The sequence below is a fragment of the Lepidochelys olivacea genome (genome assembly GCF_965140295.1).
Source record: "Lepidochelys olivacea isolate rLepOli2 genome assembly, chromosome: 5".
Lineage (NCBI taxonomy): Eukaryota > Metazoa > Chordata > Testudines > Cheloniidae > Lepidochelys > Lepidochelys olivacea.
This window is the reverse complement of record NC_140415.1, coordinates 109954481-109981775: the sequence shown is the minus strand read 5'-3', so window position 1 is coordinate 109981775 and position 27295 is coordinate 109954481. Positions and strand designations below refer to the sequence as shown.

The window sequence follows — 27295 nt, the reverse complement described above, 5'->3', positions numbered from 1 at the left end:
TCTTCGATTAGTTTGGGAAATTTTAAATTCTGCTTTCAGGTGTTAAGGAGATGAAGGTCAACTAAACACCTAGCTAGCTAGGTGGACTTTTTGACATTAGAAAGACTGTTTTTCCTGAGAAGAGTACAGCTGCTTTTTAAAAAGGTCCTTCATGTATAAACATGTCATTCAAAGAACCACAGGCAAAATAAACTTACCGGTACTCAGTTTATCCACCTCAGAAGGATGAAGGTTAACTCTAACTAAGAGCTTTAAGAGACATCAAGTAATTTTTATTTCCTATTGTTTTCACTGACATATTTGAAAATAATTCATTTTCCCTACAAACATTTCCCTTTCCCATTGATCGATTGGTTGCATCAGCCTCTTCTCAGCTTTGACAGGGGCAGCAACAACAATTTTAATGTTGCAGTGCAACATCATGCCATACACTTATGTTCGTGCTCCAGTGAACCTGCTCCGGCTGAGCCAGCGGAGGGAGAATAAAGGATTGGGTCTTGGTAGGGTCCATTAAATTGGAGGCTAGTGATTTTTTTTCAGCTTATCACTGCAATGCAGTGGTAGATTGAACAAACAGACAGTTGCTCCACTCCCCTTCATTCAGCTATATTGAATCTGGAGAACTATGTCTATTTCCATTTGGAACCTACTTAGCTATTGTCTTGATACACCAGTCAGACTAGAATCCAGTTCAGGCTCTCCTAGCTGTGTTGGCATCGCAGTGCTACCAGTAGTAAAAAGTAGTGTATATAGGATTCTATATGTACTTCAGATTTAGTGTGCGTGTATGTATACTTCAAGTCAGCGGGAACAACTCAGAATTCATATAAGGAGCAGATCTGTTGAGTGAGATGGTGCCATTTTTAAATTATCCATTTTCTGACCACTTAATGTTGCCTAGAGGTCAAGTTAGTTTACTATTTGACATGACCTGAAGTTGTGGGACTGATGACAGATCTCTTTGCCTGTCTTTTCAATAGATGCTCACTGCTTCATGCCATTTTTTCCTCTATCTTTTGCAGGATTAGCAGACATTTAAAGCACGCTGAAAGCACATCCATCATTTTTGTCACGATTGATCAACGAGTTTTATTAAAGCCCAAGAAGACTTTGAAAGGCACCCTTGTCCAAATTTCAATCACAAGGGCATATCTTAATAGAAAACATACAGTACGTTATTGCCTGAGACTAAAGTCGTTCCCCTTGGCTATATGGTGAAACTCTGCTGGAGAACGAAGAGAAGACCTCTTTTGTTTAGGACTTTTACTAGTTGACGGGAACTGGATTTCCCTAATAATATGAAGCCTTTTGAGAATAGCAGTTTGTTTTCACTGCTCGCTGTTATCCTGAGATGCGTCTCCTCCTCCTTTATCAGTGTCAACCTTGGGGTGAAAGTGATGAAGGGCCAGTCTGTCTTCCTGTCAGAAGATGACCTGCAGTTTTCCATTCCCAGAGAGAAAGATGCTTGCAAAGTGGAAGTTGTGATTAATGAGCCAATAACACAGAGGGTTGGGAAACTAACTCCACAGGTATGTAGGATCAGAATTTTACTGCACTATTGTCTCTTGGGTAGGGTGTGTGTGTGTCTTAAAGGCCATGAAATAGTTTTATTGTAAGGAACAGTCATCTGAAAGGGTGGGGTAATAATGAACAGGCATAGTAATAACCACCTTTGTGAGTGAGATTTAATTTTTTATTAAAAATAGCTGGTTGGATGAGAATTATATCCCTAATGCTGAAAACATTTTGTTCATGAATACAGTAACACCTGCACATGAAGGTTGAGTTGACCTGTATCTGGTTTCCACTATGATGAACTAAATCAGCAGCTCTTTCAAAACTTTCTGTTAGGAGCCAGTGTGTAGCCTACCAGCTGCTTGTTTGTGTTTAGTGAGGATAACCAGTGTCCCTAGGGTAATGCATAGAAGGCTAAAACTCTTTACATTTTAGTCACGCAGTCACTACATTGGGAGCAATTAAAAAATAATCATCAGATACATTAAGCACATTGCATACAGTGTTATTTGTTTTGCTTCTCAACCACCAGATTACTAACAGATGGGAAATATATAAAAGGATTTTGTTATCTCTTTACATTTCTAATATGTAGCAACATCAAAGTGTACTTCATATATCACCTTTCATCTAATCTTTCTGGTAAATTCCACCATCTGAGTTTATTAGAAAGAAGCTATTAGTAGTAATAAGCATGGACAAACTGGCACTGATAAAAGATGAATAGACACAAAACAAACCATTATCAAACTGTATTTCCCCCCAAGATTGGAAAAGGTAGGTTTAACTTTAATATATGCAGTCTAATATATGTATAATCTTCTCCTTGCTTCCTGGTTTTGCAAGCAGAAGTATCAAACTACCCAGAGTAAATCTCTTTCTTGAAGTATTTGTGGTCTGGATAACAATTTTTTCACACCAGAGTTGCTTATCTAAACTGAACCAAAACTTTGAGAGTTACATTTTGCCTCTGTGCATGTGCAGACTGTAAGGGCAAGGGGAGAAGGCTGGAGTAGTGGTGCTGGGGTATTACTCCTGTACATGCTGCTCCCACTACAGCTTCTTTGTGCCACTCAGGTGTCTCAAAGGAGTTGTAGAAATGGTTTAACTGCTCAGGGAGGATTCTCCCAGTGTGTAAAAATCCTTGTGTGGTTCAGAGACCCTGAATTAGCTTCTACAAGCCCCTCCTTTTGGACCCTTTGATGCTTGGGGCATGTATAGGAGAAAAGAGGGGAGTGGCCAGGACTTCTCTATGCCCTAGTGAATCCCCCAGGGCTGGAGTGGCTCCTTGAGAAATAGGCAGCTGGGCGAAAGTTAGAGCAGACCTAAAGATGTTGTAACTTACTTTGGGGGCTGCCTGAGTCCATTGGCTCCAGGGAGTGAAGGCAACATAATGCAACCCTGAGCTGCATTCCTACCCTGAGCTGTGCCAAGCACTAGATTGGAGCCACTTCTCCAGGAGCACTGGGAATGTGTATTCACCACAACCTTACTTCTTGGACACCTGGAAAACAGAGCCAGCAGCTGTCCTCTCACCCTCACCTCCTCCTCTTCCTTCAGTGACCAGGACCCTACTCATAAGGCCTTCTGTTCCAGGGAAGTGGCAGGGGGGCCCTGTACTACCTTGGCTACTTGGAGGAGGCAACAACCAAAACAAGGAGCCTTCCTCTCCAATTCCCCAGCATCCAGAGGAGCTGGGAGGGCACCCTCTTGGACTGGTGAAGGTGGCCCTCCTTATCAACAAGCAGCAGGGTGGCATCCTCGGGTAGTAGCAGCACCAACAGGGCCACCTGGGTCTAGTCTGGTATGAACGGTCCTGCTCTGCTTTGCTGTTGTGTTTGGAGTCTTTTGACTCTAGCCTCTGCTGCTCTTCCTTTTGCTGGAGGCTGTCTGCAGACTCAGGCAGATGTCACTGCAACACTTCCACTCAGCTCATGTTTTCGATCTATTATTTGCAACCATCAGGGCTAGAAACTTTTTTTGAAATGAAAGCTTTTAATCTAATCACATGACTTTGGGAGGCAGAGTCCTAGGCACTGACCTAAAGTGTTAACCTAACCTTTACTCTGGTATTAAGCTAGCCCATGGTTGGTGCTGAGCATGCTCTGTCAACCAGTAAATGCTGCAGTCAGAAATTGTCTCTAGTCTGATACGGTTTGTTGTCATTAAAGTGAGTAATGTAACAGGAATGTGTGACAATTTAATTATAAATTGTAATTGAAAAGCAGTTGAAGTGGAAAAAATAAAGCTAGACAGTAATTAGGAAAAGATTTAGCTCTCCTTTGTTTTACTTAGGAAATTTATAGACAATTACAGTTGCCTGTTCGTATAAAAGAAGAACATATTAGGAAACATAAAACAGATGTTTCTTTTAGCAAAGCAGATTGTGCCTTTATTTTATAATCACTATCTATCAATGGTAGGAGGCTTATGTAGAAAGGTTCTTCATTTTTTAAAAAATCTCCCTTGTTATCAGTTAAGAACAAGAACTAATGATGTCTTGTAAAAATGTTTATTCATAAGATAAACCTTATCCTCTGGTGGATCACACAGCCTAAACCAGAGATGCATGATGAAAACTGAGTTCTCAGACTGAGGCCAGATGCTCAACCTGTGTTGATCAGTGTAATGCCCTGGATTTTGAAGGAGCTACATTGATTTACACCAGCTTTGAAGCTGACCCTTAAAGTGCAACATTGAACTGTGGAGATCTAGCATGCAGGAAGGGTTTTTTTAAATTATACACCGTGCATATTTGTTGTTTAGGCAAATGGTCCTAACTTCAGCTGCGTATTCTTTCTTAACATTGTGATTTGAGAACTTAATTTAACACTTTCTAGTTCACTAATTAAAATAATATTTAAATATCATTCTACTCTATAATAGAGAACATGTATTTCACAATACTTTGATTAATGTTTGTATGTTAACCAAAGTCATCACTAAAAAGAAAAGAGAAAGGCAGGTTAAGGCTGATAAAATTGTTCACTGTTATGCTATGGACTGAAAAATCACAAGGCACCCTTTTAGGGGTTGCTTAGTTTTTCTTAGACATAGAAGAGAGATTCAAAAGAACAAGAGATTGAAACAGTAGCATAACCACCACATTTCTCACAAGCTACTTCCACACAAGTAAAAGCTAGAACATTTGTTGCAACAATGAATCTGGTTTGATTATTTCCAGGATACTGTAGCCAGTTAAGTCTATCTTAACCCTCCTGTATCTGCTTGGAGAACAAATTAACTCTTTAGTTACTGGACTACAATATTATCTGCTGTGCACCTATTTATAAAATTAAAGTCAGGGGATATATTTGAAGAGCCCCAGAAACAAATGACAATTACCACCTGGCCTCAGGTTGACAAGAACAACATGCAACAGACATTCACATTATATTTTTAAATGTTGGCAACCTGTTGCAATGTAAATATTTTCATAACATAAAAATAATGTAAATTCTAGTTTTGTGGAATTTACTGAAAGAAACAAAAGGCAGTATTTTCATCCAGCATTAGTTAACGACTATTCTATTATCTAAGGGTTGACCGACTGCTGAATACTGAAGAGCTGCTGCTTTTGATTATGGAAGGCCCAATACTTTTAGGGGAGAGTTGCCTTCTGTGATAGATACACTGATGACATGCATCTTTGTCTTCACATCCAGCATTAATTCAACAAAGCATTTGAGTATGTGCGCGAATCCATCATTATTCTGCAAACCTCTCAAGCACGTCCCGTCAATGGAACTTAAGTGCGTGCTGCTCTGACTGAAAAAGTTATTCTTTTTAAAATTGTAGAATACCAGTAGCCCCTTGGTGCCCAATATATCTCTGCTTCTTTTGCTAACTCTGTACCACAGTTCAGGGCACCTGTACCTGTATTTCCTTTAGTAGTCCAGCCAGGGCACCCATTCTCAGGCTTCCAGCTCCCCAGCCATTGCCTTTCTGTGTGGAGACACATGTCTCTCCTTTCTGACTGGTATATTTCCAGGCTGCACAGTTCCCTGCCTTCACTGTGTATTTCCCAGCACAGACAGGTTGCCCAAGGACACCTGCTTGCTTTTCCTTCAGAAATGGTTAACGGATGTAATTGCTACAGTTATAAAGAAACACACAATACTTCCTATGCAAGCCTACTTCATTCTTAAGCTAATATATACAAGAAACACTCTGATAACATATTTGTTGACTTTACTAAAAAATTACAGAGAAAACATACTAAAAATAATAAATGAACCAGCATGCATGCTAATGAGCTTACCAGAATTAACCCCAACCCTAACATGGATTCTGGCAGAAGCAGTCCTCCAACCTTCCACCCAAGGGGAGTTCTTGGGATTACCAGTTCATCATAGTTTCAGCTCAAATGCATTATGCTCACAACATGTTTAACTCACACTTTATACAGTTTGGGGATCTTTGAGAACAGGTAGCTCCTACACAATGAGTATCTTCAAAAGGTTGGCTTTGGAAGGGAGAATTTGCATTCCTCTCACCCCAAGATATTTCCTAGGAAATCCACTTCACACTTATTGTTCCAAAAAAGACCCTGGATATTCCTAATATCTTCCAGAGATTGCATTAATCTTGTCTTCCTGATAAAGTTCCATACAATCTCACAATGGTACATAACCCTCTGTATTTCTAATACAATGACCTGCAAAGATGGTCAACTTAATTCAGTGAAGTTTAACTTTTATTCAGTGAAGTTGGTTCAGGAAGTGGATAGTCTGTCACACACTGAACAACCAAAGTCTGACTCCTGATTTGTAGAAACAAAATACAGATTAAAAAGTATCTTTGTTCTAAGAGCACTTCTCTGACAATCAGAGAAAAGAAGAAGGAAATGCTGGAACCTGACATTCTTGACAGCATTTACTTATCTATTCTTTCCATCTCAATAGGTATTTGACTGTCATTTCCTTCCTAATGAAGTCAAGTATACTCATAATGGCTGTCCAATTTTGGATGAAGACATGGTCGTGCTTAGGCTGTACAGGTAAGCAGCACTGAAGCATTATGCATTATTATCACTAGTAAAACAACTGTTTTTCATGAAGAAAAAGAAGTCCATTTTTCAGGCAAATAAAAATTCTTCCATTTATGTCTGCAGTAACTACTTATGTACACTGGAAGGCATCATTAACCAATAACCCACGCTGCTATCTATTTATAGTATTATCTGTCAAAATACATACAAGAAACACTCTGAAAACATATTTGTTGACATTACTAAACATTGGTTTATTTGTATACTACAGGTTTCAGAGTAGCAGCCATGTTGGTCTGTATCTGCAACAAGAAAAGGAGTACTCGTGGCACCTTAGAGACTAACAAATTTATTTAACCATACGCTTTCATGAGCTACAGCTCACTTCGTCGGATGCATCGAAGTGCTGTTAATACTGACAACAGCACTTACAAGATGCATCACATTCTGAAAGTGCTGCACAGACATTAAGGGTCAGATTCAGCTACCCTTGCTCCCACTGAGCAATGCTTTCCTCCACAAGTAATCCTTTTGACATCAATGGGATTTCTTGAGGAGTAAGGTACCATTCAACGTAAGCGAGGAAATGACAATCAGGCCATAAATAATTCTCATGATCCCTCTTTAGAAATCATTTTCCTGGATGAGAAACAAAAACATATTGTCTTGAGAGTTTATGCCCACTGGATTCTGCTGTATCAGGGCCTGAAATAGTCTCTGGTATAAATTAGAGCAGCCCCTTTCTGCTTTAACAGCTGTTCAGTTCTAGGCACAGAATCCTCATTGTGCCATGCACAACAGTTCTATCCCTGTCCTTTCCACTGGGGCTTTAAATAATTTGTTCTCTTTTTTTTTTAAAGGAGTATATCAAACTTGCCTTCTGCCACTCTACCACATTCTCTCTATTTATGGCACTAGGTTCTCAGATATGATGGTAATTGGAGCAACATAAGTTTTTAACGTATTTATCCTCACAACATCACTATGAGATAGTACAGTACTGTTAACCCCATTTGACAGCTGGAGAACTGAGGCACAAAGAGGTTAAGTGACTTTCCAAAGGTCACATGGGAAAGTCTTCAGCACAGCAGAACCTTCCAAGACCTTAGTCCCCTAATCATTGGACCATCCTTCTTTTGCCCCAAACGAATGGTATATAGGAATTGGAGCAGATTAAAGTACCAAGATTGGGGGATAGAATGTTTCCCTTGATGGAATCTGTAGCATGTCAGGGTTCAATATAGGCTCTGTTTTTTACCACCTCTCTCTTTGCTTGTTACTTTCTCTTCCTTGGGTGACCCCCACTGATCTTCTCCTCCCATCTTCCCTGAGATTCAAGTCTTTTAGAGTCCTGTGTCCATTTTGATGTTAAAGGTGTAATGTTGTTTATCACATCAGATGTGCAGGTCTAACTTCCATAAACATGTGAACAGTGTAATGTTAGATCACATGATCCATCTGAGAGAAAGACAGATCAATAAGAGGATGATACAGGGTTTCTAATTGATCTATTAGCATGTACAGAGGAGGTACAGGAAGGCACAGCCAGATGGCAAGAGCTACAAAGAAGATTTGTGGATCAGCAATAGTAAGGATGTGTGAAGAAACAGAGCAGAAGCCAGTATTGGAAGAGGAGGAAACTGGAATAGTGGTGCAGGAGTGGGGAAGAGAGAGAGAAATCAGGTCCATGAGATAAGTGGAACAAGTTCTTGGGGAGTTTTTTTAAAACAAGGAGAACAATTTTGAACTGGATTCTGAAATGAATAGGGAGTCAGTGGAGTCTGACCATGAGGGTGGTGTGATCACGTTTTTAATACGTGTGAAAAGGTAGGATGCAATATTCTGCACCTTCTGGAGTCTGGAGATCTAAGATTTGGAGATGCCTCAGAGAAGGGAGTTGAAATAATCAAGGTGAGAAGACACTGATAAATTCCAGCTGTGGTAAAACTGAAAAAGTGGCATACACTGGCATTGTCATAGAAATGGCATGTAAGTAAGTAGCATTCCTACCCTGTGTTTCCTAGCATAGTGCATATACAATGGATAGAGTGCAAACTCACTCATGTATTTCTGGGAACACCTTTATAGCTCACCTACATGACAGCTGCCATAAAATTCCCTGAGCTTGGTTGTTCCCACCGTTGTTTCCTGAGACCCCTTTGTCCCTGCCCTAAATTCTATATGCTTTATAAGACAATCAAATCCTTTATTATCCCAGATTCAAACAAATAAGAAAGACCTGGTTTGGGATGAGTCCATGGAAACAACTCTGCACCTCCAAGCCAGAGCCCTCAATATCAGGGTGAGTCAGGAGAAAAGTCCTGCACCTCTATCAGGGTCATAGAACTTGATCACCTAGTTATGTGGTGACAAGGAGATGCGCAGAAATGGGGAATTTCAGAGTTGAGGATCATGCTGAATTCACAGCCAATGGAGGGAAGTTGTAATGACATATTACTAATTATTTTTTATCCTCGACAGATTTACAGAAACAGAAACATTCACAGAAATGTTCATCCTTCAAGTTCAATTACTTGAGCCAGATTGTAATATCATCAAAATGAGCACCAATGTGCTGGAGGTCCCTGAGTTTTATGGCCTGTCCAGGGAGATTGACAAGAATGTGCTCACTTTTGACTATGACAAGAAGACAAACCTGGAGTGTACAATCAGACTTGCCTCTTTAGAAACTCTTCTTCCAGCCCATGGTCAACTTGTCATTGGAGAACCTCAGCAAGAAGAGCCTCGTGGAGATCAACCTCATAGCTTCTTCCCTAGATCCAGTATGATATGCTTTAATTGTTTGTCTTAACAACATTTACAAAGAGAGTGGGCAGAATACCTGCCACAATAGTTTCCTTCATATGCATTGCTAAGATCTGTTACTTAAAATGGATGTGGTGATGCAACTAAGAGTCAGAGAGAGTAGGAAGATATTAGGGATAAAATGGAAGTTAAAATGGAGGTGCTCAGTCCTCCAAAATTGGCTATGTCTTTGTCTGAAGATCTACGATAAAGCTTCAAGGCTTTGGGCATGGTGTTGTTGGATTAATATCTGAGCCAGAATGAAAGGCTAACTTGACCAGAAACACAACAAAGAAACTGAAGTTAGAGCTGGGAAATGTCAGTCAACCCAACACACTTGTTATTTAGGGAGAGAGAGGAGGGAAAGGAGTCCTATGCTATGTTACATTGCCCTTTTACTGCACTTTTAGCTGAGCTAAATTGAGCTTTTCTGTACTGTTTATCAAGTTTATTGTTTAAACAAATATTTTACTACAGCTTCTATTGGATTATAGAGCACAGAACAAGTCAAAGGTGCGCGAGTGGGAACTGTGTTCCAGAACTGAAGGTGATTCAGAACACCAAAATGAGCTGTGAGGAATTTTTGCTGATGGGAATTAGATATCAGCATCTTGACCCTCCTTCACCCAACATTGATTATATTCCTATCAGGCTGGACCTCACAGACAGCAGAAGCAAAACTCTGCACAAGGTAGAGTTTTATACAGCTGTGTAGTTTCTGATATTCTGTCATGTTCATGATTTTATTTGTGTGAGTAGACAATGGCCAAATTAATGGGTGCCATAATTCCACTGAAGTAAATGGAGTTACACTGGGGGGGCAAATGCTACCCAATAGCTTGAATACTCAGAGCAGCAACCACTAAGTATAAAAAGGGGCAGGGAGGGAAGGAGTGGGATGGTGAGGAATAGGAAAAATTATTATGCATGACATCACAACCATTATCAGTAACTGAATTGCTTTGTGTAATAACCTCATAGTGAGAGCCTGTGTAGTGATTAAAGTATAGGACTCAAGGTCAAGGCTTCTATTCTTAGCCCTGCTACTAATGTGACCTTCCTGACCAAATCACTTAAGACCAGTTTTTCAAAGGTAGACAGTAATTTTGGAAGCCCAACTTAAGATATTGAAGAACTAATTTGCAGGGGCCGTGAGACCCACAATTTTAGCTGAAGTCAATAGGAGCTGCAGATGCTCAGCACCTGTGAAAATCAGGCCCTTGGAATCTCAAGTTGAGCACCCAAAAACAGAATCACCCCAAATTAGAATTTGTCTTTAACATCTTTGTTAGTTGGTGTCCCTATTTGTACACTGCAGATAATACCACCTCTGCAACCTACATCACAGTAGGGCAGTGAGCATTAGTTAATGTCAGCATAACTACTTTGAGATGCTGTCATTGATCTGTTCTGGGCAGAGCACCCCTTTCTGGAGCTAAATGGGGAGCACAGGTGAGTGGTTCTAATTGCCCACACCCCTGCAGGTGTTGTGGGGCATGTCAGTCTAGAAGGGCCAGTGCTCAACCCTCCAGCCAAGGCCTTCTGGCTGTTTCTTCCCCTCTCAGGATTGCAGGTGAAACAAACAAAACCATCCACAGTCAGGAACCAAAGTTAAATAAAAGCAAAAACGAAAAGCAAGAAACCCGTAGGCCGCTTCAGTGAGGGTATCAGCCTCTCTTACTTCAGAGAGCCTTGGAAATATCACAGTCTGCCCCAGAGTCCACTGGGTCTCCAGTATAAGTCTCAGTCTCTTCCCACTTAGCCCAGGGGATCTGTGTCCTCCTTTCTGCAAGAGCAGAGGCACTATTGGCTGGCAGATCTCTCCTGGGGAATAGGGAGCTCAACAGCCTGTTACCTTCCCAGGGTTCCCACCATCTGAGTGGAGTTTCCTTCCTTTTAACTCCTCCTCCAAGCATGGCATGATTTACAGCTTCAGGGGGCGGGGCCAAAGCAGCTCCTTAATAGTTTATAGGTTCTCAATGTGAGGGTCATGATTATCCTGCCCTTCCCATAAAATGGCAGGGGGAACCCAACATAAAAAAAAGTTGAAAACCAGTGGGTTAGTTCTTTAGGACTCAGTTCAACAAAGGAAATAAACATGTGCTTAACCTTAGGCATACAGTATGCTTAAATACCACTGGAGTACTCATATAAAATCTTACTTGAACTATATTTTACCCTGACTCTTCTTCCTTTCATAGACAGAGCATGCATGGCTCCCTATCCGAATCAAAGGTGCCATTCCCAACCAAAACCCCAGAGCTGCCTTCATGGCTATGTTCATCCTGGAGGTGGACCAGTTTATTTTGAGCCCCATGACAACAACAACGGTGGATGCTGAAGACAGTGAAACACCCAAATCCCTGCTAGTGTTCAACATTACCAAGCCACCCCCACAAGGCTACATCACTCATCTGTTAGACCATACCAAGCCTATCACCTCCTTCACGTGGAAAGATCTCAGTGAGATGCTTATAGCATATCAGCCTCCAAACAACAGCCATACAGAGAGGAGGAATTATGAGGTAACAATGGGACATACAGAGCCTCTTATTTTTCCCCCCTCTAGCATTCAGTAAGTTGTCGATAGAGGTGTTCATTTGTAATAGGTATCTATGAGCAAAATGAATCTTTCTATTGATTGGGAACATACCTCACTAAAATGTGAGGTATATTTTTATTACATTTTTCTTTGAAGTCTGCTGCTGTTACTGCTGGGAATCCCATGAAAGAGAATCCTGTGACTCTGATGAGCTACCATAGACCCTCTAAAATGTCCCCTCAGTCTACTGTAGAACTCAACCTTGACTGACCAAAATGTATCACTTAAGGGATCTTATCTCTTTACATCCCTGCCCATCATTTATTGAGCACTGACTTCCTTTCACACATTTTCATACATTCTTACCTTCTGGTACTACAAGAGTCACATTCTCTGTGTCGACTCAGGTCACTGTTTACTGCAAATCACCTCTGCAACCTAGTGGCAAATTCTTTGTATTATATACAGACAATAGGCCTGATTCCAATCTCATTGATGTGTTTAACATCTGCTAACTCCACCAACTTCAGTGGAGTTACTCAAGTTTCTTGCTGGTGTAAGTGAGATCAGAATCAAGCCCTATGTATATTTTATTATTTCTTTTGAATCTTAAATGGTAGTGTCTGCTGAGTATACTGCCCAGCTGTAATTCATTATGAGGTGTGTCACTAATTCTGACCCATCAGTTTACTGCAGTCTAACACAAATCAGGTGTTCTTTTGCTGTTCACTACTTATTTAGGCCAGGTCTACACTACACACTTACATCAATATAACTACATTGCTCGGGGGTGTGAAAAATCCACACCCCTGGGCAATTGACCTAACCCCTGGTGTAGACAGTGCTCTGTCGATGGGAGGGCTTCTCCTGTTGACTCAGCTACCGCCTCTTGCTGAGGTGAATTAGCTATGCCCATGGGAGAAGCTCTTTCGTCAGTGTAGTAACGTCTTCACTGAAGTGCTACAGAGATGCAACTATGCCGCTGCAGCTTTTTAAATGTTGACCTGCCCTCGATCTATTGTCGTCAGAAACGCCAAATTGTGAGACTAAGATTACAGAAATATTTTAAGTCATAAAGAAATGAATTGCACATCTTTTCCAACTCTGCCCATCACAGTGTTTAGTTGTGTTCCTCACGTCAGGTCTGTGCCACTGGGTTTTACTTATTTTTGTATGATGTTTTCCTCAATATTTTATTCTAGATATAAATATTTTGCTGCGTTAGGTGTTACAGCATTTAATAATAGTACACTGTGGAAGGAGAAAGAAGAGGTGAGGTAGGACAGAAATTATGTATTTTCAGAAGCAGTTTGATGAGAGAAAGAGTCCAGGAAGAGATCCAGGTAGATAGTTGCAGGTGTCAGGAGGTGCGGAAAGGAGTTCATTCTAACAGTGGCGAGATATGTGAAGAGACAGGAAGTCAGAAGCAAGGCAAAGGGATGAAGAACGAATAGGCAGGGAAATAGAGTGACAAGGTCTATGCAGTAAAATATTGTGGTACCTGAGTCTGATCCCAGTACGCTGACAGGGCATGTCTATTTTAGTTCAGCAGGGTCATGGGACCCTCACAGGAATTCAAGCAGTAATAGCAGCTGTCTAAGGAAACTATAATTAAAAATCTGCCTGATGGGTCACCTTCCAGAATCCCTGGGAAGTGTTTATGTTTTTAAAAACTTATTTTTATTTTTTGTACAACTTGTACTTAATTTTCCTCACATTTTTATTTACCAGCATCTGATAGATTTAAAAAGCAGAAGCTGAGCAAGGCAATGTACCCCAAAGCTATTTACTGTTGCAAAACCCCTGTGTGAGTTTAGTCCACCCTAGTGAAAATTAAAATGTGTATCTTTCCTGTTAATGTATATAAATTTACAACTATATTTAATCTTATTTTCCCTGTGTTAACTGTAAAGATTGCAACACAGGAAAACAGAGCTATAAGGTGGTACAGAAAACTAGGGGTTTTAATAACATACTGAACATACTGATAACTATGGTTATCACAGTATCCAAATCCCTTGAAGTTTAGAGAGACTAATATTTCAGTTATCTGCATGCTGCATATACTTTGTACACACCTAGACAAAGATATTTCAACCTGTTTTTTCAACAAAGGTATTTTTTTTATATAACAGGTGGAGTTAGAGGTTCATGACTTCTACTTTGAAAGGAGTTCACCAATCACTGTGCATATTTCCATCAGAACAACAGATACAAATGCTCCTCGGGTGTCATGGAATACAGGTGAGATTGAATTTCGCTACAAAATGTATGTTGATGCAGAGATGGGTTGAAGGTACAACGTTCAGGTCTGGATGCACAGTCTGACCAGCTCAAAGTTCAGGGTGTGTGTGTGTGTGTTTTGTGTTTGTTTGTTTGTTTCTCCTTCTCTGTTTTGGTGTGACCCAGTCATAGAAGCTAGAACAAATGTTCTATGTTCTATGTTCTAAATGAAACAGAATGAAAATGCAGAGTAACAGAAGCAGGAAATGGGGGTATGAGAAAATCAAGATATTCTGTATCTTAATTAAATACAGTAATGACATTTTACTTTCTGCCACTTTTTTAAAAAATACCTTCCTTCCTATTTTGTTTCCCATATAATTCCCTCTGCTCCTTGTATATTAATCTGCACAACCTATGTTTTCCTGCTGTTCAGAGGTCAGTCCTAAAGAAGTTACAGACTTGTTGTAGGAATCACTTGGAAAAATGCTATGTTCTGTGTTATGCAGCAGATCAAACTAGATGATCATAATGGTCCCTTTTGGCCTTAAAATCTGAGAGTGTGGGTTTAGCTAACCCAGGAGAATCTTTGATGTTATTTATTGAGAGTCTGCTGTGTTGTCTTAAATCAGGCCAATGGATTCTGTCGGAGAGGGAGTTAAAAGTGGTGTTGTGTGGCTTTTCTAGCCTTATCTGCTATTTTGACAATATTAATGTATTAATTTATGTTAATATTTATAAATCTGCATTAGTCTCAAAAACCTATGGGCACATGTATACTACTATTAAAAACATAAACTGAAAACACATCATGGACAAAATTCATGCCAGTGCTATTCCTTTGAAATCAAGCAGTAAGTTTGATCTCTGAGATAGACAGCATAAGTGGCCAACCCATCTCTAACACTTGAAGATGACCGTAGCAGCATGTTGTCATGATAGAAGGGAGGATTGAGAAGAAGAGTCCTCAGCCTACCCTTAGAGAAAAGTACCCACGTATCTAACCCAACCTGAAATGGATGCTTAAGTAAAAAGTTGGGCCATGCACTGTGCCTTGAAGGTCAGCCAACTTTGGGCTCTATTGCATTGACAAAGGAAGTGAATACCAGAACCAAAGGCACTCCACTAACTCCAGCCTCCCATCTCCTGGACATTCAAGTCTATGAGCTCTCAACAGGAATACCTTAGCTGATTTACTGAGGCAGGAAGTTGGTCTGTTAGATAGCTGGGAACCAAACTGTTTAATTCCTCTGTAACAGAGGTCTGAGTGACATTGACTAAAATAATTAGTCTGGTGCCTGGAATGAAAGCTGATAGTAAGGCTTTAAGTTATTTTTGAAATGCCTATTTGCAGGTGTCAGGGTTCCTTCCCCACTCTGAACTCTAGGGTACAGATGTGGGAACCCACATGAAAGACCCCCTAAGCTTATTCTTACCAGCTTAGGTTAAAAACTTCCCCAAAGTACAAACTTTGCCTTGTCCTTGAACAGTATGCTGCCACCACCAAGTGTTTTAAACAAAGAACAGGGAAAGAGCCCACTTGGAGACGTCTTCCCCCAAAATACCCCCCCAAACCCTACATACCCCCTTTCCTGGGGAGGCTTGGGAACAATATCCTAACTAATTGGTTACAAAATCATCAAAGACCCAAACCCCTGGATCTTGGAACAAAGGAAAAATCAGTCAGATTCTTAAAAGAAGGATTTTATTAAAAAAAATAGAAAGGTAAAAATCATCTCTGTAAAATCAGGAAGGAAAATACTTTATACGGTATTCAGATTCAAAACACAGAGGATCCCCTTCTGGGCAAAATCTTAGTTACAGAAAACAGGAATAAACCTCCCTCTTAACACAGGGAAAATTCACATAAAACAAAAGATGAAGTAATCCACCTTGCCTGGCTTACCTATACTGGTTGCAATACTGGAGACTTGGATTAGGATGGGTTGGAGAAGATGGATTTCTGTCTGGCCTCTCTCAGTCCCAAGAGAGAACAACCATGTAAACAAAGAGAACAAACAAAAGCCTTCCCCCCCCCCCCGAAGATTTGAAAGTATCTTGTCCCCTTATTGGTCCTTTGGGTCAGGTGCCAGCCAGGTTAGCTGATCTTCTTAACCCTTTACAGGTAACAGGATGTTGCCTCTGGCCAGGAGGGATTTTATAGCATTGTAAACAGAAAGGTGGTTACCCTTCCCTTTATATTTATGATAGCAGGCAATTATGTTGGTGGAATTTAATTTGTTCTTTCTCCTGACCATTTGCACAAAGCACTACAATAGGTTCACTTGATAGCCTTGAATGCCATCCAGTTATAAACACATGCTTTGCTGAACCTATTCTCTGTTCTTTGTAGGCCTTGATCTCCTGGAAGGGCAGTCCCGACCAATCACGTGGCAACAGTTTCAAATAGTGGACAATGACAACATCAGGGGTGTTCGCTTGGTTACAGTTGACGGCTTACAGCATGGACGGCTCACTGTAAGAGGTAAATTGCCATTTCCTCTTTAGGGATTGGAAACAAATTATTGTATTCGATCCACTAAAGTGGAATGCACAAAGATAGTTAGGTCCCTAGCTCTCATTGAAATCAATGAAAGTTAGATGCCTAAATACCACTGAAGTCTATGGAGTTACACCAATGTAAAACCAATATCTCTGGGAGGACAGTAAGGCCCCAAATGTCTTTATACTGGTCTATGCTGTTTGTAGAGAAGAGCAAAACTGGAGGTATTTTTACTTTTGCAAAACTCCGTATACATTAGCAAAACCAAAACCATGGCTAGTCTGGATCCAAATCTCATATGGTTTGAGCCCCACGGGTGGAAAAGATGGATGGAAAGGCCCAATCTTTATTTCTTCTTCTTCTTTATTTTGTATAAACAATTGTTTACATTTATTTCCTTCGCTGACTCTGTGTGTGTGTGTGTTGTGTTGTGTTATATACTACAAATACACTAAACAGAAAAACTCTGTAGCTGGTTGACTGATGGGCACAAAGATCTAAATGACTGAACAGTATCTGATTTAAAAGATTTTGAAACTATGTTCTATACAGGATTTCAGTTAACACTAAGATGGCCAGCATTTGAACAGAGGGAGCAAAAACCTAGTACTGCTCTGCACGGATTTATTCCTTCCCTCTTTATCAAAAGCACCTTGATTATGTCTTTAGTTACATTAATGCTATTTTAGGAGCAGTTTTGTTTGTTACCTAATAGTTTTGCTCCCTCTGCTGTCTGGCTACTTCTACTGCTATTGAATAATAATAAAGTAGAGGGAAGTATTGAGACTGGGTATTCTTTTAAAAAATCCTCTAAAAAGAGGTGAATTTAAGGAAATAAACTATATCTCAATAAATTATTCACTCAATTTGAGTAAAAGTGACCTAACTCAAATGTAATTATTTTCCTTTGCCACTAATGTGTTAAAGATGAGGCTAAAGAATAGTGGAGCTTGCTAACTGAGGAAAGCTTCTAAGTAAATATAAGTATTATTTAGAATCTGGATCTAATTCTCCAGCGGATTATAGACATTTTTATAAATAGATCAAATTTTGGACCTAAACTCCTTTACAATATTGCTGTAAATCAAGTCCAAACTTGGCTTTTCAGGGTGCTAATCTTTGATGTAGTGAATGTTATTGCATACCATTACAACATTCTTAAACATTCCTTATATAAGTAAGTGCAGAGGAATAGTTTTATTACTTTAAAAATATATGGGCCTAATTCTCTGTGCCATTAACACCATTTTTACATTAGTGTAGCTCCACAGATGAATATGATCAGAGTGAGGTTCCAGGAATCTGTTAATGTAGTTTCTTTGGAGCAAAAAGAAAAACTATCAATATAAAAATCATACACTTAAAAATCCTTTCTTCTTTTATTAATAGCTTTGATTATAAAACTGAAAGAATTTTAAAGATCTAAGTAATTTTTCTCTTTTTAAATGTTTAAGTAAAAGAAATCCATCCTGTGGTTGAAATAAAAGAAAAATCATTAAACTTTTAAAAATGTTATTGAATTTTCAGATATGCAAAAATATAAATGAGTTCTAAACACATATGTGCAAGACAATAAAGTAAATATTAAAAAAGGAAAATAAAAGGAAGAGGCAATACATAAGCTATCCAAAAGGATATATGTCTTATATTCCAGCAAAATGTTGTCTGGAGTCTTCCATCATAGTTGTGTATTGTTGTCATTTTACAAATAATTGCTTCACAGAATTCCCTGTAATATATAAGTTCAGGACAGGGATTTACCATTAGCCATGAATAAGGCAAGTGTAGCTGTACTGCCCCAGCAGCTAAACAGAGAATTGGGACTCAGAAACACAATCTGGTCCCTGGTTCCCTCCTTGCTTTGGGGGGAGGTGTTCTGATTCAGCCCTTTAACTGGAGCAGATTACATCTCCCTGTATACTGGAGATGCACCAGCTGGCATGTTGGGAGGTAGAGTCAATGCTCTTCCCATACTCCGGTCCTTTCCCTCTCACTCCCCACACACCTGTGCAGCCAGATGTATCTGGCTCACAGAAGTTGCTTTCCCAGCAATGCTAGTAACTCCATTCCATGGGCACACAGGGCAATCCACAAGCTTGCCCTCAATAAACTTTTCAGCCATATATCTTATTTTTTTGGTCTAGTACAGGTCAATTAGATATCCTAACCTTCAAGGAAAACCTGGAGTTTAGCATGCCAGTTAAGCATAACTAGTTTGATAGAGATGACTAATAAAGGCAATGCCCATTGAAACTAATGAAAAGACTCTTGTTAACCTCAGTGGGCATTGAATTAGGCTCAAAATTTCTACCAACTATTTAGTATGCCATGTTATATTATTTGTCAATGCTAAGTGCCAAATCATAGGGCCTGTTTATGGACCAAAGAAGGCTTCTGAAGCCAGGGAACTGGTGTGGTCCTAAGGCATGGCAGCTGGGATAACTGTTGAGAGAGAGGCTCCATAAGGGAGCTTTGCTCCTGTTGTGCACTGTAAAGTAATGTTGTATGCAACTCTCTCTGTGCCACCACACAAGGAGTTTTTTGTGGGGCATTGTGTGTGTGCAACCATTGGATCCACAGCTATGGTGGAAACCCTCCTCCAGTAGGGAATTTCAGAGTCTGGAAATACTGTTGCAGCTGGAGATGGCTGTGGTGGTGCTCCATAGCCTTGAAGTGGGAGAGTATTCAGCCCCTGTGCCCATGAAGAGATCCCCTGCTCTAGAGACAGAATTTGACACTCAAGGCATTTTACCTAAATGAACAGTTGTGTGTGAGCATATGGTGCTGAGTACAATGGAGGTCCTATCCCTGTCTGGGACCTCTAGGTACAAACAAATAATAATAATTATTAATAATGGATGTTACCTTTTGCTTACAATGAAATATTGATCTGTAATCAGAGAGCATATACTCTTTGGGCTTAAAATAAATTGTGAGTGATGCTTTAAGAAACAGTGATAGATAGCAAACACTGATGTCTTCAAATGGTCTATATGACAGAATGGATGTTGTGGGGAGTTTTGTTTGCCACCACAGTTGTGTAACTGTTAGCAAAGTACATAGCTTAGTAACTATGCTGGACCATGTTAATACTTTCTGTTTAGATAGGTTTTGAATAAGCTTTTCTAACTCAGACATGTATTTCCCCCCTTAATAAAATTCATACGAATTACACATCTTTGAAATGTTTCTTTCATTGTTTTGACAGGAGGGAAAGGATTCATGTTCACGGTCTCTGACCTTAGGACTGGGGTTGTTCGCTACCACCATGATGACAGTGACTCTACAAAGGATTTTGTGGTATTTAGGATCTTTGATGGCCACCACAGTATTCGCCATAAGTTTCCAATCAATATCCTGCCTAAAGATGACAGCCCCCCTTTCCTTATCAGCAATGTTGTAATTGAACTGTATGAAGGGCAGACCATTCTGATCCAGGGCTACATGCTTCAAGCTTCTGACATGGACTCCAGTGATGACTACATATTCTTTAATGTTACCAAACCACCACAGGCTGGAGAAATCATGAAGAAACCAGGGCCGAACCTTATAGGTAATCTAAGAAATCCACAGCAAGATGAACTTTCTTTTGTGGGGGCCAAACTGTGCTCGTGGTTACCTTGGTGTAAATCCTTTGAGTTGAATGGAGTTATTCTGGATTTACAATGGTGTAACTGAGAGCAGAATGTAACCCAGAGTCACCTCAATCTATGAATATTTTTCTGTTGTACTTTCTTAGCTAGAGGAATTTGGGTGGTCAAGAGACTTTCTTGCTGCAATGATTCCTACCAAGCTGAAAATTAGAGGATGGCACGGATTGTGCTAAATAGAGGGTGGGTGTGGGGGTTCTTTTATTCCATACCTCAACACAGAATCTCTTTGCTAGATTTGTTAGATAGTTATTTTTGTTTGTATAAATTCACCTTTTTCCCTCGTCACTGGGCTTCAGAGATGTCACTGGGAATGCTTTTACTTCATATTGAACAATTATGAAGTTTTATCAAAGTTTCTGATATAAAGACGGAGTTTTCAATCTCTTTCAGTGGATGCACTGGACAAAGAAGAAAAACCTTATAACAAGTCTCTTCTTTATGAGGATCAAGATGACCAAATTTACCAGTGATTAAAATTATAAACAGCTCTATTAAATGTGCTTTCTTTTCTTCTTTGATTCAACAGGGTATCCTGTCACTGGCTTCCTTCAGAGAGATCTGTTTAAAGGACTAATTTACTACCGTCACTTGGGAGCAGAAATATTTGAGGATTCCCTTGAGTTTGTCCTGTGTGATAGCCATGACCCTCCCAATCTCTCAGAGCCACAGGTATTATGTCTGAGGATTTCTTGCAGAGTGTGGAGTTCATGTCAGGACACCAACCTACCTTCCTACAGTGGATTGTTGAAAACCCTGTGATTTTTCCCTCTTTCTAACTTCCAGTCCTAAAAGCACAGCCTAGGATGTGAAAACCAAGCTGCGTCCTTTTCCGTGTGCACATTATTACCAATAATAAAATTCTCCAGACCAAATTCTCCCCTCATTTATAACTCAGCAATCCTAGTTTCTTTAATGTTTGTCTGACGAGAGAATATTTTCAGGTCTCAAAGGCGTTAATGGAGATTGTACCAGGTGTTAAAATGAAAGGCCAAATTCATTCTAAGGGCTAGATCCTCAGCTAGTACTGTCAGTAGCCACTTTGAAGTAAATAGATTTGCACCCATTTATACCACCTGAGGATTGAGCTGACTGAATTTAATATTTCCTTGACTTTAGAGGCACACTGCCAAGGTTTGTGGATTTAAAATGTGCACTCCTGTATATTTCTGTTACATATTATACATTAGTCCATCAGTTATTTTTCTGTGTGGATGTTTTTAAAAAAAACAACAGTTCAGTGCCCTCTTGTCTTTAAGAAATATTTGACAACCAGTGCTTATGCACAACACTACAGTAACAAAACAGTGTAAACTGTAAGTAGAGCTGGTCAGAATTTTTTCTCAAAATGTGCTTTTGATGGAAAATTTTGCTTTTATCTAAATTGAAACATTTTGAAAAATATGACCATTTTGAATTCTTGCAAAGAAGTTATTTGTTTCAAAACAAAAAAATCATTTTGGAATTTCATTTCCGATTTCCAAATTTTCATTTCAGAATTTTAAAATGTTAGGATTTTTTAAAAAGTTTTTTACTTTTATATTTATTTTTATTATTTTTACATTATTTCATGATAATGTAATAGTTTAAAAATAAAATAAAAATAACAGAATATATAAAATCATTAAGGACAGCTGCTACTTACTACTGGTTGAAATATCTTGTCTTCTGTTTCTGTTCTGCAGGAAATTTCAAAAATATTTGTTTTAGTTCCAAATGAGAATGAAAAAAGCTTTTGAAATGTCAAAATTTCCTATGAAACAGAAATTTTGAGTTTTAACCAGTAAGGCCCTCAAACAAATAAGGAAGAATAACCAATATTACAATTGAATGCATGATGGAGGAAAAATTAAATTAAAACATGTACTTCCATTTTAAAAGATTTGTTCAAATATTTTAAACATGAACCAAATAAACTCTGGTGGTTTCCTTTAAGAATGATTCTAAGAGCATTTAGTGTGTTTCCAACATTCTACCAACCCTATGATATTTTTCTGTATTCTTTACTCTAGGTGGTGATAGTGCACATTATTCCTGTGGATGATCAGCTTCCAAAAGAAGCTTCCGGGGTTACCCGCCACCTCACTATCGAGGAAACTAAGATAGCTCACTTAACTAAGAAACATCTCCATTTCATAGACATGGAAGCACAAGAGAGGGAACTCATCTACACAGTAACCACCTCCCCATTTTTCTCTTCTACTCATGGGTATGTGAGAGTGAATGTACACTCCTCAACACAGGAGATGGCAGGCACCAAGTGGCAGGGAAAGTGTTGGTGGCAAAGTAAGGCTGTTGCCTGTGTGCACACACTAAGTTCCCAATCCTGCATGCATGAGCCTACCTGTGTGGAGTTAGCTGCAGGATCAGGACCTGGTGTGTTAATAATCATGTGGGTCAAAGCTAAAGCAACAGGACGTGAGGGGCAACATCAAGTGGTTAAAAGAGAGTGAGTTCAGCACCAGTACCCTCTCCAATTTACCAAGAGGAAAGAGTTTTGCTTACTACCACTGTGTAGCTAAGGCTGGGGATCAACACTTTTCTGTTTTGGGCCAGACCAGCAGAGAGTCAGTCTGTAACTTAGTGGTATGGTTATCTGTCAGGTGGGCACATGGTTTATAGTCTTGAACAAGCCTGTGGGCTAATCAGAAGAACTGCAGCTGAAGCCTATAGTGAGCAGGAGAGAACTCAGAAGCCAGGTGTTGAGGATAACAGAAGGGAGATGGGCCTTTTAATGTGCATGTGTGATATAAAGTTGATATACTCAAGACCGAAAAAGGTGGGTCCAAACTGTTCCGTAAGGTGTGAATGAGATCCTTCTAATAACTATAAGAATGAGAAGAGCTTAGGTCATCTTAGTAAAACGGTGACTTTGGAGTGGATCAAGTATTTTTAAAGGCCTTGCAAAGAAAATGGCAGAAGTTGTTTGCAAGAGGTTAAACAGAATAGCCTGTAGGGATCATGCTGAAGCTCCCAAAGCAAATAAATGGTCTCTTTCAAGGGGCTTTTTGTGAGTATATAAAAATTAAAATAAGAGATTTGTAATTTTGGTGCAAATTGTTTGGCAAAGGCCCAGTATTCGAAAATTATGTTTCAATGTTATCAATTATTTTTGCTGTGTGATTTGTCTTCAATACACGGGACAAGTTATTTTGAAAAAATAAATGGGTTGCCTTTGCCTTTTGTTGTGCCAAGAGATTGGTTCTTAGGAGGTGAAAAAGTTCTTGTGTATCACTTTTAAAAGACTAGAAAGTTGAGTTGTCAGAAATTGCTTCACATGAGCCTCTTATTTATAAGATTAGTGAAAAATTTTAAGAATTTGATATAATATAGAATTTCTTTTATCCAAAGAAAAATGCAAATATCAAGTGATAGGTATGTGAAGGGCCAGATTCTCAGCCAGTGTAAATCATCATAGTGCCTGAGATGTGTGGGGACACTTTGGTGTGAAAGTTCAGGACTTTGTTCATTGTAAAGTAGGTGTTACTTTTTGGTTGCCTGTCCATGGCTCATGATTCCTTTGTTCAGTTTTCTGTCACAGTTTGAAATCCATAATAAAGACATTTATGATAATGAAAAAAGAGAAGGAAATGAATTTTCTTTCTATGCAGCTAGTGGTCCACTGGTGGTGTTGAAGCACAAGGTTGAATTGTTTGATTTTTTCTCCTGTAAGAAGTTTTGCTAATCAGTGCATTGTGTGTGTGTGTGTCTTGGTACAGCCCCCCCGATGCTGGGAAGTTGTTTATGGTGGACAGCATCCCCAAACTAGTCAAGGATCTTTCTGCTCCAGCACTGAGATCATTCACTCAGGTTTGTTACTAAGTGATACCATACTCAAACCATACCCTGTTTAAGAACTGGCTCAGTGGTGCTGTCATTTTCCTCAAGTCACTTCCTTTCAGGTTGTCATGAGGCTTAGAAGTGGAAACCAACCCTAGCCAGTGCTATCACTATCTCAGTTTAACAAACTCAAAATTCAGCGAACTCAATTCATATTTTTAAAGAAGTGTCCACCATGATTGAACTCCTCGCATAAGTAGACATAGCTCCTATTGAGACCAAAAGAAGTTGCACTTGCTTGTGTTAGGGCTGAATTTGTCTCCAAGTATTTGACCTGAACTGGACATAATGTTAGGGTAAGAGATGGGCTCAAACTGGACATGGTTTGGGTTTTGCAAAACCTCATTAGTTTGATTTCTTATAGCCTCTAAGATTCTTTCACATTGGCTGAACTCCTTTGGAGTAGTTCTGTGCATCCACATTTTTGTTTTAATTTTAAATAATTTAATAGAATCATAGGACTGGAAGGGACCTCGAGAGGTCATCTAGTCCAGTCCCCTGCACTCATGGCAGGACTAAGTATTATCTAGACCAGTGGTTCTCAAAGCCGGTCCGCCGCTTGTTCAGGGAAAGCCCCTGGTGGACTGGACCGGTTTGTTTACCTGCCGCGTCCGCAGGTTTGGCCCATCGCGGCTCCCACTGGCTGTGGTTCGCCGCTCCAGGCCAATGAGGGCTGCGAGAAGGGTGGCCTGCGAGAAGGGTGGCCAGCACGTCCCTTGGCCCGCGCCGCTTTGCGCAACCCCCGTTGGCCTGCAGCAGTGAACCGCGGCCAGTGGGAGCCACGATCTGCTGAACCTGTGGATGCGGCAGGTAAACAAACCGGTCCAGCCCGCCAGGGGCTTTCCCTGAACAAGCGGTGGACCAGCTTTGAGAACCACTGATCTAGACCATCCCTGAGAGGTGTTTGTCTAACATCCTCTTAAAAATCTCCAATGAAGGAGATTCCACAACACCCCTAGGCAATTTATTCCAGTTCTTAACCACCCTGACAGTTAGGAAGTTTTTCCTAATGTCCAACCTAAACCGCCCTTGCTGCAATTTAAGCCCATGGCTTCTTGTCCCATCCTTAGTGGTTAGAACATTTTTCTCCCTTCTCCTTGTAACAACCTTTTATGTACTTGAAAACTGTTATGTCCCCCCTCAGTCTTCTCTTTTCTAGACTAAAAAAAACCCCAATTTTTTAAATCTTCCCTCATAGGTCATGTTTTCTAGACCTTTAATCATTTTTGTTGCTCTTCTGGTGAACAAATTGGAGAAAGTCCAATCTTTCTTGAAATGTGGTGCTCAGAACTGGACACAATACTCCAGCTGAGGCCTAATCAGTGCGGAGTGGAGAGGAAGAATGATGTCTCGTGTTTTGCTTACAACACTCCTGCTCATACATCCCAGAATGATGTTTGCTTTTTTTGCAACAGCATTACACGGTTGACTCATATTTAGCTTGTCATCCACTATGACCCCCAGATCCCTCTCTGCAGTACTCCTTCCAAGGCTGTCATTTCCAATTTTGTATGCGTGCAACTGATTGTTCCTTCCTAAGTGGAGTACTTTGCATTTGTCCTTATTGAATTTCATCCTATTTACTTCAGACCATTTCTCCAGTTTGTCCCGATCATTTTGAATTATAATCCTATCCTCCAAAGCACTTGCAACCCCTCCCAGTTTGGTATCGTCCACAATTGTCGACCGTGTTGCTATTTTTTATTATGTTGTAGTTCAAAAAATCCCATTCCTACTAACATTTGTAAACAGCCTGGCCATTACAATTTACTGTATGGTTAATGCTGCAAAGCAGTTTTCCTTATAGCCTTCTAATTGGAGTCCTGAACCTGCAAGCACTTAGTCAGATGCATAAGATCAGCTTCTGGATGGGAGACTTTGCTGATAGTTTTAGTCTACTTTAGTCTGTCTTGTGATTTGGGTAAACAAAGGATGTGCAATTAGTAAATATTGCAAATGACAAATTCAGAGATCTCTGAAATTCAGAGATTTACAGATACTGTAGTGAATATAGTATTAAAAGCTACGCTTTGATGACTGTGATTATTTAAAAGTCATTGTATAAAAAGGGTTCTGGGGATGGCATACCTCAGCCAGGCTTAGGCCCCCATCTTCTGTTTCCAGTTGTAAATTGCACCTCCACAAATCTGGGTCTTTGCATCTCTATCTAGCTAATTTCTAGTTAGAGGTGCAGATACTCAGATTTGTGCCAATAGTTGAAATGTGGGTGAAAAGATTCAGAAGGGAATTTTGTGGGTACAGATCATACCCAAAGGAACGGTCATCCTTCTGAAAATGTCCTTGGAGGTTTTAAATGACAGTTTCCCTTTTTTTTCCCCTCACTTTTTGCAGCATGCTGTGAACTACATGAAAGTTGCCTATATGCCTCCTATCCAGGACATTGGGCCTGAGCCTCAGCATGTCCAGTTTATTTTTTCAGTCAGCAATCAGCATGGAGGCACTTTGTTTGGGATCTGCTTTAATATTACAGTTCTTCCAGTGGACAATCAAGCTCCAGAGGTACATCTGTGGGTGGGAAGTGTGTGGGAGGGAGGGAGGAAGTGAATCTCTGAATATTAATATGGTTTTACTAGACAGATAGAATACTGCTGTAACAATCCATCTGTTACTGATTGGTGCCTGGGGGCAATATTTGCTCTATGTGTTGTGGTAAGTTCCTTACGTCCTCCCAGCATACGACAGACGAGTTATGCCTTTGGTGTTTTGATATTTATTGTGTTGCATCTTTTAATTCCAAAAGCTCTTTCTAGTTCAAATTTAAAGGTGCAGAGGGAAATGGTAATTCATCTCTTCCCCTCTGTTCAGGTATTTACAAATAACTTGAAAGTGGAAGAAGGGGGACTATGCACCATTACAGAGAGCCATATTCTGTTGTCAGATGTGGACACAAAACAGGAGACCCTCCACATCTACCTTCAGAGGCAGCCGCTGCATGGAATGGTAGAACTGGATGGATTTCCCATGACCGACGGTGACAGGTTCACCTGCCAGGACCTGCGTATGTTAAAAGTCAGGTGAGAAAAGGGTCCTGCTTTTAGTTTTGCATGGCTTTTAGTTTCATTGCTATTAGTTCTCATATCAAACTGGTGTTAAATTACAGAAAACACAGAGGCCAAGAGCCTCAGCTTGTGTGAGCTGGCAAAGTCTGACCCCAATGGAGCTCAACAAATGTACACCAGCTGAGACTCTGGCCTACAATGCTCTCT

The 27295-nt window shown here is 40.0% G+C and overlaps 1 protein-coding gene across 5 annotated transcripts in view; it reads left to right on the top strand.

The window, feature by feature from the left end:
• Positions 1-27295, top strand: part of FREM1 (FRAS1 related extracellular matrix 1) — a 103409-nt gene that overhangs the window by 12616 nt on the left and 63498 nt on the right. For all 5 annotated transcript variants that reach the window (XM_084629298.1, XM_084629300.1, XM_084629299.1 and 2 more), the window contains exons 2-14: positions 1023-1529; positions 6420-6514; positions 8987-9288; positions 9805-10001; positions 11512-11835; positions 13988-14096; positions 16429-16560; positions 19787-20131; positions 20758-20900; positions 22241-22437; positions 23948-24038; positions 26421-26588; positions 26895-27103. In XM_084629298.1, the coding sequence (XP_084485424.1) occupies positions 1299-1529; positions 6420-6514; positions 8987-9288; positions 9805-10001; positions 11512-11835; positions 13988-14096; positions 16429-16560; positions 19787-20131; positions 20758-20900; positions 22241-22437; positions 23948-24038; positions 26421-26588; positions 26895-27103 (2543 nt within the window). In that variant the 5' untranslated portion in view covers positions 1023-1298. The remainder of the gene's footprint in view (positions 1-1022; positions 1530-6419; positions 6515-8986; positions 9289-9804; positions 10002-11511; positions 11836-13987; positions 14097-16428; positions 16561-19786; positions 20132-20757; positions 20901-22240; positions 22438-23947; positions 24039-26420; positions 26589-26894; positions 27104-27295) is intronic.